Genomic DNA, 11,843 nt, shown 5'->3' with positions numbered 1-11,843 from the left:
CAATTGTGTACATTTGTACAAACATTACCTTTAAATTAGACAGGCAAGTAATAACTTAGACATTTTTTTGGAGGGGGGGGGGGGGGGTATGACAAATATGCACCCTGTCACGTTTTTCTAATAATAAATACGTACCAGTATAATATGAAAGGGGATACGTAGTAATGTTAATTCCAGTGGAGGTCCGTGCATTTCACACCAAGGCCTTCAGTGAATTCCTGCTTCGTCCGACTTGAACAAATATCCCTCGCAATGCCATAATTTATGACACAACGGCTGGAGATCTCATTTACAAAAGCACACGCACGCAGTACTGGGCGTGGCATCACCCTAATCGTCTACAACACAGGCTATTTTCCGGAGCAATTACACATCAATAAATCTGCATCAGCAATTAGAACTATACGTGATACTGCAAACACTTAAAAATAAAAGGAAATTTAAAATCATTTGTCCACAAAGTTTTATTGAGTCCACCAAGAATATGCAATCTTTTACGAGATTTTACGCTAAATTACAAAATGTCAGTTTAATATTAGAAAAACAACAAGACGTTCACAAAACGAACTATTTGTTGAAAATAAAAGTAAACAAATCTTTTTCATTTGTTCTTGAGAATAGGCCTACATGCAACAGCGAGTTGTCCTCTCCTTCAGCCGTTGTGGGTTAAAAAAGCAAGTAGATATACTTGGTTTTTCTGCTAAAGTTTCCGGGTCTGATCTGTTGTAGCTTGGTTGATTTGCATAGCGCTGCCTCCGCTGAGGGCTGAGGTAAAGTGAGTATCCAATCACAGGACGCGTACATGTCATGTTCAACGAGCGGCCCTCGAGCTGGCCTTACTGTGCCAACTCGTGATCTGATTGGCTATCGCAACTGTATATCAACTACACGTGCCCGTTCATGTACCGCGCACAGACACCCTCACTGTTGATTCTGAAGGCGTCGGTCAGATTTCATACAGCCTGGCGACACAAGCAAGCTGAATTCTGATTGGATTAAAAACTGACCTAAAACTACAACACTGAAAGGAGCATAACCAAATGGATATAATATAACACCAAGAAAACAGTATTTAGAATAATTATATATTTAGAAAAAATACTTTTTTTTAATGAAATTGACTTTTATTATAATTATGATAATGATGTCTGATTATATTAGGCCAGCAGAGAAGGCCTTGCTGGCTCTGACGGCCCACCACTGGTTAATTCATATTATTAAATTGTGGTATTTTTATTAAATATAGCTTCAATATTCATAATTTCATTGTTAAAAGTAATTTAAGAAAACCTATTTAAGCGATGTGTATCAATGCACGAGCCAATTGGATTAGAATTTATTAGTCTCGCAGTGGAGAAATTTACATTTCACATCACAAAGTGATGAAAGTAAAATGAAAGGAAAAAAGTAGAATAACCAAATACAGGACCTACTGTAAAACCAGCAACTCTTGCGGCGCCATCTTGCAGTCAAAACAAAATAAAACAACTAAATAACAAATAATAGGACAACACAAAAGACACAGTCATTCAATCTTAAGCACTTTCTGCACCCTCTTTGTTGCATGAAGCAGTTGTAGATGAAAGAAGATAGGATCAAAGTGTCCTTTTCATCAGTGGATCAGGGACGTCATGGTAAAATGTGCCAGTCTGCTACAAGCTAAATGTTGAAAGCAAACACGTCTCAGTCTGCAAGAAGAAACTGTTTCAAAAAGTTCCATGATCCATGCTTGAAGGTGTAGGATTTTTTTGTTTGCATTTATTATGCACACACCGCATTGAGCAGCTAAGCAGTTCAGAATGGTGATTGTCCTTCATCTACTTAAAGCCCACAACAGAAAGTACTTTAATGCTTACTGATTTAAAGTCAAATAACATTAAACTGAAATTATGCAAACGTTTACAAATATTTTATTTTAAAGTTTCGAGTTAGAACACAAAAACAAACATGTCTTGTGGATAACTGATGGGATGTTCACAGTTGTTATTTTTGCATCATTGTAAACTTGAATTACATATACAAAATGCATCTGTATTCAATTTTAATGAGTCAATGACATTTCATCTCAAAGTGGGAGTCAGAAAGACAAGAGAGAAGGGGCAAAAAAACTATATGAATCCTAGCACTTGAAGTACTTGAACATAAGGAAATAATTTCATGTGCGCCATTCCCTAAAAACTAGTCAGTTTGTCAAAAATTGTAGTCAAAAAACCTACAAACCATCATCGCTAACAGGGTATGTCTTCATATAGACTTCCACCATTGACTCCAAATCATGTCCCACATCATTGTTTATGTTCAGTAGAGCCAGGCTCTTCGATTTAGATGCTTCGGGGGTGTTTTGCATATACATCGTGAAGCGCTTGTATGCCACGTCACAACTGCTATCAAGAGCCAAAGTCGGCAAGACGCCCAATAGTCTCAGTACAGCCAGCATATTTGGGAAGAACTTCACATCAGCCTGCTGCAGCGTTTCCTGCAGACTGCTTAGCAAGACTTCTCCTCTACTTTTTTTATTCCATTTAACCCACCAACAATGCAGCTCAGCGGCGAGGGAACCTGGGTTAGGAATGTCGTTTTTAAACACCAACATGTTTTCTTCTTCAGGCTGTCCAGCCTTATTTAGTTCTACTACAAAAGGGACCAGTGACAAACATTTGAGTGCTTTGAGGTGGTCATCACTGAAGAGTTGAGTCACTTCTTTGAGCGTATGGTTCACAACGTGAAGAGAAAGGTGTTCCTTGTAGTAATTCTCTGGCTGAAGGCTTCCCAAGTCTGACGGACGCTTTCTCAAGAGTGATCGAGGAAGTTCTACTGGAATCTCCATTGTGGTGGAGAGGTTGACCGCCTCTTCAGTCCAGAATTCATGGTATACATCAATATTGTCAGCTACTTCCTTCAGAGAGTGCAAAACGGCTTTGATACTGCCAGCAGCGAAATAGACATCTGATGCTTCCCCTTCAATGTTCTTCCCAAATGCCCTTAAAAGGATCATGGTGTTTTTCAGAACAATCAAGGCCATGATGAACTCAAAGTCAGCCAGAGCTTTTGAGATTTCCAAAGCATTATACGTGATTTGGTCGCTCCAACGCAAGTCCTCGTTGTCATGCACGCTGTCCACACAAAGCAACAAAGCCTCAAGAAGGTCCAGCGTCACCTCAAAAGCATCATGTCTCCTGGTCCAAGCAGTGCAACAAGTCTCTCTCAGCTCTTTGACCTTCTCTTCTTTGTCCGGGTAAATAACAGAAATGGCGTGCTCCAACTCCAGACGCAGTAAAGGGGATTGGTTGAAGAAAGACTCGATTTTCTTCAGGGTACTCATGACAAGTTGAACCCCTGACAAAGCCATACTGTTGGCGAGTGTTATGTTCAAGGGTTGAGTGGGTCGAACTGCGAGAATGGCCAATGGATACCTTTCAGTGACTTTGGCGGCAAATGCTTTCATTTTAGCAAAGTGTGTTCCAGAGCACAAATGTGCTTGGCCTCGACACTTCTCCATGTTCAAACCCCATTCATTGATCATTTCGGATAGCAGTTTTTCTGCCAAAACATCTGCGTCGCCATCGAAAGACAAGAAACCAACAAACCTCTCGCGCTGGTAATTGGAGTCATCCACATAGCGTAAGAACACAGGGAGGTACCAGTCATCTGAAATCTTCACCAGATCATCAGTAATAAGTGAGAAGAAGCCATTGTCTTTCACGTCCTCCATCACTTTACTCCGGATGCATTTCTCGCACACTTCAATCAGCTGTTTGAGCTGAAGTGATGATGACACCTCTCTATTTGCGTCATACTTCTTCATGGCCTCATCACCACAACTCATGCGATACTCGAGCAACGCCTCAAAGTTGTTTAATCCATCCGAGTTTTGTTCAGTAGTACTGGTTATGGGAATGTTTTGCTCTCCTAACAAAACAAGCGCTTCAAATAAAGACCTCAAATAGTTTTTGTACGTTTCTTCCTTTGGAGTTGTTTTGGGGTCCTCCTTGTCCTGTTCAGTTTGAGAGCTTTTGATTTCTGAAGGGTAGAAAAAAAGTCGAGACCAAAATGATGCATGAACCTTGTGAAAAAAAGTCCACATTTCTACTCACTTTTTCTTCCTCTGGTCTTTGTATCTTCATCCTTGAAAATATTTTTAAAGGGATGGAGGGGACATGTACATATAAACTGTACGTTAGCAATAGTTTACACCAGAAAAACACAATTATAATTAGTTTGATTAATGAGCATCAGAGTTTCTTTCATACATACCATCTCTTTACTACGCTTTACTTGTGCAGTTTGAAGTTTGTTGCAATCATCAAATATAGTTGGTGTGGCGTCATCCTTTATCGCTGTAACAGGCTCACTCTGTTAAGCAAAGTCAAATTAAAACAGGACTTACGGCAGTAGTAATTTGGTACATGGATGGAGCTTTGTGGGTAAATGTTCAAACATTATCCAGAGAGGACCCAACAATGAAAAATGCTCTATAATATTTGATCTTATCATATGACTTACACTATCATCAGAAGTTTCAAAATGCTTTGCACAAAGTCGGTAGTATCTGAAAAGATGTTCTGGTGATTTGTCCATGAGGTCTTCCCGCTGACATTTTTCCACCCACGTTTTACACCTAAAATGGGAAGTCGCAAAGAAACTTTCATTTCACACTCTGTAAATGTATCAATCATATCTTGTTCACAATGAATTCTAAATTTTTTTGGCAATTATAATCTCCTACAATGTGAGTATAAAGTATGTTTTTTTGTCTTAGATTACATCACCAATTTTTTTAGGCAAAGGAGTGTGAAATATATGGTTACTAAAATATTAAATATTAAATGACTTACAACAGGAATGGCAATTTTTGGGCTACTTTATTACTTTTCGAATCGTTGCACCCACATATAAATCATAAACAGCTAACCAAAATCACAAAAGCATACGAAAACAAGATGACGAATAAAACATGGTAGAATCCTGTGCAACAGCAATTAAAGGACAACAGACGTCTCCGGACAACTTGTGTCGATAATTTGTAAAATCGCTTCAAATGACTTCTACTGAGCGTATTTTACAAAGATTCCACCGCATATAGCTATATTTTACGTTTTAAGACTCGCGCTGAATATTCCGGAAGTCTTGTTTTTGAGTTGGTGACGAGTCCTCACCCTACGTCACTGAAGGAACACCCCTGACTGAGAAAGGACATACCTTGCATCACCTCAATGCATTTTGTGGTAGTTTGTCTGAAAACTTCGTGTTGATCCGTGTTGATAGTGTGAATCGCATGGTGAATCGTTGTATGTTACACCGAGACGACTCTTTGATATTCGTTTACAAAAATTCCAAGCTGAATAATAAACGTATTTCCAACGGAGCTCTGCCGCCATCTTCTGCATTTTCTGTGACACTACACATCAGTCTTAATCTGTCAAAATGACCCTGAAGCCCTTCTTTAATCAATTGCAAACATTTATACTTTCCTCTTCAGAACTATTTGAATCATGTTCACAACTGGATGTGTAACAAGAAAACATATTCTCTGAATCTGAAGCCATTGTTTTGATTCTCGAGCAAGGCAAGACGTCTTGGCGTGATGTCACGAACTGGGGACGGGAATTTCTGAAAAATGCCCAATTCGCAGCTCAATTGTTGCCGATTTTGGACACTTTAAGTCATTTTTATTGGTGTTTTGCATTTGACTAAAAATATCAGCCTGCGTGTTTTGGGTATTTTAGATGCTATAAAACACAGGTGTCAAAGTCAAGGCCCAGGGGCCAAATCCGGCCCGCCACATCATTTTTTTTGGCCCGCGAAAACAAATCAAACGTGTGAAATTCCATGATGCTTGCTAAAATCCACCTAAATTTCATATTTTTGGATGTAAACCATAACAACAGTCATTATTCTTGACTTCAGATTTGAAAACTAGTTATTCATTAATTTGATATGCGCTCTATATGTAATATGTGGAGGGGATTAAACATTCTAATGACTTCCCCAAATTCATAACGGCCCTCGAGAGGAAACCATAACTACAATGTGGCCCGCGGCAAAAAATGACTTTGACACCCCTGCTATAAAACGTTTTTCTGATGCCAGTTAGGAAACAAAAAAAGTGGCGGTTGTCCTTTAAGTGGTCTATCAAGTTTGTCCATGCAGCTTCAATTTTCTCCACTTGTATTTCATTTGTGGTCCTTTGAAATTATTTTACAATTTCGATTTTGGAGTGTTATCTTAATTAAGGGAAGTGCTGTCCATCTTTCTGTAAAAAGGCCTGACGGTGGACTTGTTTGTTCCTTTCAGGGTTTTGTGCATACAATGCTGTGAATGTACTATCTGTACTTTTTCGTTGTTTTGACATTTATCGATGTACAAAACAGCTGATACCGTAGGATTGTTAAGCATAATATAATAAGAAAAAAACGTATCCTGTAACTGTAAAAAGACCTTGAGAGTTTTGAAAGGCACCTAAAATGTAATGTATTATGTCCGGAGGGTTCGGTTTCTTCACCTGCCAACCTCAAAACAAAGCAGAAGACACCAATGCTGCAATTATTGAGGAACCAATAATCAGATTCGGCTCACCTTTCTGCATCAAGCGGAAACCTAAAGAGTGAATACAAGTCCGATTTTAAACTTGTACAGTTCGGAGCAGCACACTGATTCTGCATTTCGTGTACGTTAACCCACTACTGATTTGTAATGAGAAAGAAGTTCTAAAGGTAGCATGTACTGCTAGCTGCCGCGCTCAATCGGTTTGGACAGATGGGTGGACTTCCGTTAGTGGATTTCAAAATAAATTGCGATGTCTCTGATATACAGTACGTGCATTGTACATGTAGGATTTCGCGTTAAATCATTCACAGTGTCTTTTTTATTGTGAAAACACACGAGTAAAGCGCTTTCCTCGCTTTGTCTGAGGATGTCTCGGATCCTGGCGCCACCACGCGCTAATGCGCAAAGAGCTCGGTTATTTCGAGAATTTACAAGGGCAAACGCCACATCTATACTACAAAAACTTTTTATTAACTTTATATTTTAATGACGTCACACAATAAGCGCGTCTGTAGCCAGCCAACAGGATGACGTCGAGGATCGCAATTGCTCCATTTTGTAATATTTGATTCTACTGCTGGATCTCGAAATTGAATCTTCTTCTTGTCCTTTCGGCTTTTCTCCTCTGTAGAGCGTGCGTGTGTGGATGTGTGTGTGAGGCAAAGACACGATTGAGGAAATTTCATGATTGATATCACCTGCGAAACGAGCTGATCAGAATCAGAATCAGAATCATCTTTATTGCCAAGTATGTAGAACACACAAGGAATTTGTTTCCGGTAGAACACGCTGTATCGTCTAGTATCGTTGTCAAAAAAAAACTGCTAAGTGGCACTATACAGTTCCATTTTGGCTACTGTTGAAAGAGTTGAAAGAGATCATGTGATACTCGGAAATTGTGAAGCCTTTTTAAGCGCATGCGCAAAATAAAACGTTTGTCGAGTTCCCAGACCAATAATTGACACTGCTGTGCATCTGTTCACTCGTAAGTACTTTCAATCGTGACAAAAGTCACTATTTTGGTTGCTGTTAAAACGCTAGGACTGCTGCCAGAATGACGAGCGCAGTACCACATGCCAAAGATGGTTTAGACTTTTGTTCGATGGCGATTAGAAAAACTACGAGCTCTGGGAGACTAGGTTCCTGGCGCACATGGAGTTGCGAGGCCTCAGAGACGTTATTTTGTGCGTCCCGAACATTGAGGAAGACAGCGAAGAAGGTCTCGCCGAAGACAAGGCCAAGAATGGAGAGGCATATGCCGAGTTGGTGCAATGTCTGGACAATAAGAGCCTATCGCTGGTCATGAGAGACGCAAAACGTGACGGGAGAAGAGCACTGGAGGTTCTCCGTGAGCATTATGTGAGCAAAGGACAAACCACGAGTGGTGAGTTTGTATTGCGAACTTTCCTCACTCCGAAAAGGCAGCTGAGACAGTCACATACTACGTTATCCGAGCAGAGACTGTATTCACCTCATTAAGAAGAGCAGAAGAGCATATTAGCGACGGGCTTCAGATCGCTATGATGCTAAAAGGGCTTCCTGACTCTTATAAACCTTTCGTTGTGTACGTCACCAAATCTAATGACAAAATGACTTTCGGCGAATTCAAAACTAAGAAGTTTTGAGAACACCGAAAAGTATGGAAAAGAAGACAACGTAATGAAGACCAGCGATACTACAAAACTGCATGGGAGAGGAAGGAAAATGGACCTGGGTGATATAGAGTGCTACACCTGCGGTAAGAGAGGGCACATGGCCAGGACATGTCCTCGCGCTTCCCAGCCGAGAAGAGTAGAAAGAAGGTGGGGCACACCACATCAAGGCCGACGCGGTCGAGGACGAGGCTGCGACATTAAGAAGGGAGCTGCTGACAAGATCGAGTCAGAGCGCACATTCTTTCAATCTAAATGACCATCCGACAAGTGGAAAAAAGAAAGGCTTTATGGTCGACAGTGGTGCCACAGCACATATGGTCAACGACGCCACGAAGTTCAAAACCGTCGACAAGAGCTTCAAACCTGAGGACCACATCATTGAGCTCGCAGACGGAACCAAGGTGAGCGGAATGGCAAAGATGAGAGGTGAGGCTGAGGTCTACTTGCTGGACAGCGAGGGATGACGCGTGAAGACGAGATTCAAGCAAGCACTCTACATCCCAGCATTTCCGCAGAACATCTTCTCCGTCAAAGCAGCAAACAGCAAGTGGAGCAGAGGTCCGCTTCAAAGACGTTGACGACTGGTTAGTCCACAGGGATGGGACAAAATTCAAAATGGGGGTATTTGGTAGAATGTATTACCTAAACACAATAGAAGAGAAAAATGTCGATTAAGCATGTGATTGTAATATCCAAACTTGGCACAAAATACTGGGTCATTGTAACTTCGAAGATGTTGCTAAATTAGAAAAAGTGGTTAAACGAATGTCTTTTGGAGGGAAACACAAGCTAAATCAAAACTATGAAATATGCACACAGGGCAAGCTGACACAGAGCAGGAACAGACATGCAGATGCTAAAGCTGCAACTGTGCTACAGCTCGTGCACACAGACCTGTGTCGTCCTATAGAACCAACAGATAAAAATCCCCCCAACCTGAGAGTAGGGACCTATGATAGCATTGTCCGGCGCCGCCATGTCTGGACATTAGGGATATATATTTAGGGCCGATGCTACTAGTAAGACTTTACTTCGCTGAAGAAGCATCTTGGATAAGAAGCGAAACGTCCGACACCTTCAAAAAAGTACAGATGACGGCTGAAGAAACCTTTTCATCCAGCCTATAATGTGTACGACCCTGAGACAAGGAAAGTCCTGAAACATAGACTGGTGACATTTTTTAATGAAAAACAACATAGATGGTCAAACTCAAACGGGTTGTGACTTGTGGGACGATATTCAGAGCTACAGTAAAGTACCCATGAAGGAAATCAGACCGAGTCAAGAGCAACTTGAGAAAAGCAAAGAACCGAGTGGTGAAGAGACAGTAGAAACGGGCACTATTTCGACTGAACAGGGAAGGAGGTTTCCTGAAAGACAAAAGGGCTCCAGAATATTTTAGAGTAAGTGTGATGATGAGGCAAAAATATTGACTATTTCTACAAAGTAACTTGTGGTGTACCTAGAACTTTTAAAGGGGCTATGCAATCTGAAAAGTCAAAAATGTGGGTTACTGCAATGGAAGAGGAAATGGAATCCTTAAAAGAAAATAAGACTTTCACTCTGACCCCGCTACCGAAGGGCAAACAAGCAGTGGGAGGTCGCTGGATATATACGGTGAAAGAAAACCCAGATGGATCTGAGACTTGTAAAGCCAAATTTGTGGCAAAATGATTTGGTCAAGTGGAAGGAATAGACTACAGAGAGATATTTTCGCCGACAGCTAACATGACTTCCATTCGAGCACTGATGCAGGTAGCTGTGCGAGAAGATCTCACCCTACACCAAATGGACGTGAAGACTCCATATCTCCATGCCCCAATGGACTGTGAATTATATGTGGAGCAACTTGATGGTTTTGAGATCACGTCACAAACAGGAGAACGTTTGGTATGTAAGCTCAACAAATCACTGTGTGGTTTAAAGCAGTCAGGGCGTAACTGGAACATGTTACTAAACAATCACCTCATAAAGAATGGTTTGATACAAAATGACAGCAACGGGTGTCAATTAAGAGCCATCAACGACCATCACAAATGTAAATAAAGTGACTTTATTATATAGTGCAGTGTATTTCTTTCAATACAATAGCACATTTATTATACATAGAATAAGATATGTTGTGTGTAGTTTTAAGGCTTATTTAGTTGAAAATTAGAGTTTATGGACACCTGGGAACGGATTATTCTCATTTTAATGGTTTCCTATGGGAACATTTTTTTGGGGATACACACTTTTCGCCTTACACACTCTGTCTGGGAACCAATTAAGTTCGTAAGCCAAGGTCTCACTGTACCTTGTCAAATTATTAAAAGGGATAGACAGCAGTAACCGCCACGTACCAGTAAAAATATATGAGGACAATCAGGGGGCAATAGCTTTGTCCAAAAACCCAGTGTGTAGGCAAAAAAGTAAAAACGTAGATATTAAATATCACTTTGTACGGTCTGCGCACACTGAGGGGAAAATATCTATAAAATATTGTCCAACAGAAAACATGGTTGTGGATTTTTTTCACTAAGGCGGTGACAAAAGTGAAACTTGAAAGATTCAAGAGATATTTGTTTGAAGAAATGTAAATATTTTGAAGCTTGCAGAGTGTTGCAAATATGTAGGATGTTTTTATTTTTACAACAATGTATTTCTTGTTCTGATATTTTTCGTGTTTTTCTTTTTTTTTTTTTGCTGCATGAAATTGTGAACATGTCTTTGAGTGGGAGTGTTGAGTGTGTGAGGCAAAGACACGATTGAGGATCGCAATTGGTCCATTTTGTAATATTTGATTCTACTGCTGGATCTCGAAATTGAATCTTCTTCTTGTCCTTTCGGCGTTTCTCCTCTGTTGAGCGTGTGTGTGTGTGAGGCAAAGACACGATTGAGGAAATTTCATGATTGATATCACCTGCGAAACGAGCTGATCATGTGATACCCGGAAATTGTGAAGCTTTTTTAAGCGCACGCGCAGAATAAAATGTTTGTCGTGTTCCCAGACCAATGATTGACACTGCTGTGCATCATTTCTCTTGTAAGTACTTTCAATCGCTACAAAAGTTACCATTTTGGTTGCTGTTAAAACGCTCGGACTGCTGCCAGAATGAGTAGCGCAACACCCTCAAGCGGTCGCTACAGCGAATTAGTGTCCCCCATCTTCAGAGGTTTGATTTTACATCGGATGCCCATCCTGACACAACTCTCTCTATTTATCCGGGCTTGGGACCAGGACAATAAGACACTAGCTTGTGTCCCCTTGTGGCTACAGAACAAGCAACTCGATTAACTTAAGAGGAAAATGGATGTAATAAGAAATAAAAAAAACGTCAAAGTCCAAATTGTCCATTTTGGGCGCTGTCATCTTGGTTGGCAGCAGTTTCTACCTTTGTGACCGTGTGTTGCGTTTAAAAGAAGCCCATGAAATGGCTGCGACAATGAAGATTCATTGACAGTCATTTTGAGGTGGATTCAAGTTTTGGGAGTCGAATGTTTTTCAACGCCACAAATTATGCAAGCGTCAAATTACCTCCGGGGTGCCTTTGGTGATGCACGCCAGTGACGTGCATTCAGTGGAGGCAGGTGAGGCAGTGCCTCACCTGTCATCATGGAAAGATGTCATTGGAAATATCAAATGAAAAAATAAATTAAACA

General features: G+C 40.6%; 1 protein-coding gene across 1 annotated transcript; it reads right to left on the bottom strand.

Annotated features, from left to right (window-relative positions):
• Positions 1 to 1,893: 1,893 nt before the first annotated feature.
• On the bottom strand, positions 1,894 to 6,755 carry thap12a (THAP domain containing 12a). The gene is made up of 5 exons (XM_089016997.1): positions 6,577 to 6,755; positions 4,504 to 4,618; positions 4,255 to 4,353; positions 4,095 to 4,125; positions 1,894 to 4,020 (listed from the first exon to the last, which is right to left on the bottom strand). The coding sequence occupies exons 1-5, from the start codon at positions 6,660 to 6,662 to the stop codon at positions 2,213 to 2,215; spliced, it is 2,139 nt and encodes a 712-aa protein (XP_088873123.1). The 5' UTR covers positions 6,663 to 6,755; the 3' UTR covers positions 1,894 to 2,212.
• Between the last annotated feature and the right edge of the window lie 5,088 nt (positions 6,756 to 11,843).

Source organism: Hippocampus bargibanti, linkage group LG16 (assembly GCF_051943395.1).
Source record: "Hippocampus bargibanti isolate YZ-2025 linkage group LG16, ASM5194339v1, whole genome shotgun sequence".
NCBI lineage: Eukaryota > Metazoa > Chordata > Actinopteri > Syngnathiformes > Syngnathidae > Hippocampus > Hippocampus bargibanti.
Note: the sequence above shows the minus strand (reverse complement) of the source record. Positions and strands in the feature narration are given on the sequence as shown.

What these genes read in the sequence shown, in the direction of transcription:
- thap12a (XM_089016997.1), bottom strand. Translation starts at nt 6,662, where the DNA reads ATGCAGAATCAGTGTGCTGCTCCGAACTGTACAAGTTTAAAATCGGAC. An exon ending in TTGAAACTTCTGATGATAGT is followed by an intron (nt 4,354 to 4,503) that starts GTAAGTCATATG and finishes TTTGCTTAACAG; the next exon opens with AGTGAGCCTGTTACAGCGAT. An exon ending in TAAAGCGTAGTAAAGAGATG is followed by an intron (nt 4,126 to 4,254) that starts GTATGTATGAAA and finishes AATATTTTCAAG; the next exon opens with GATGAAGATACAAAGACCAG.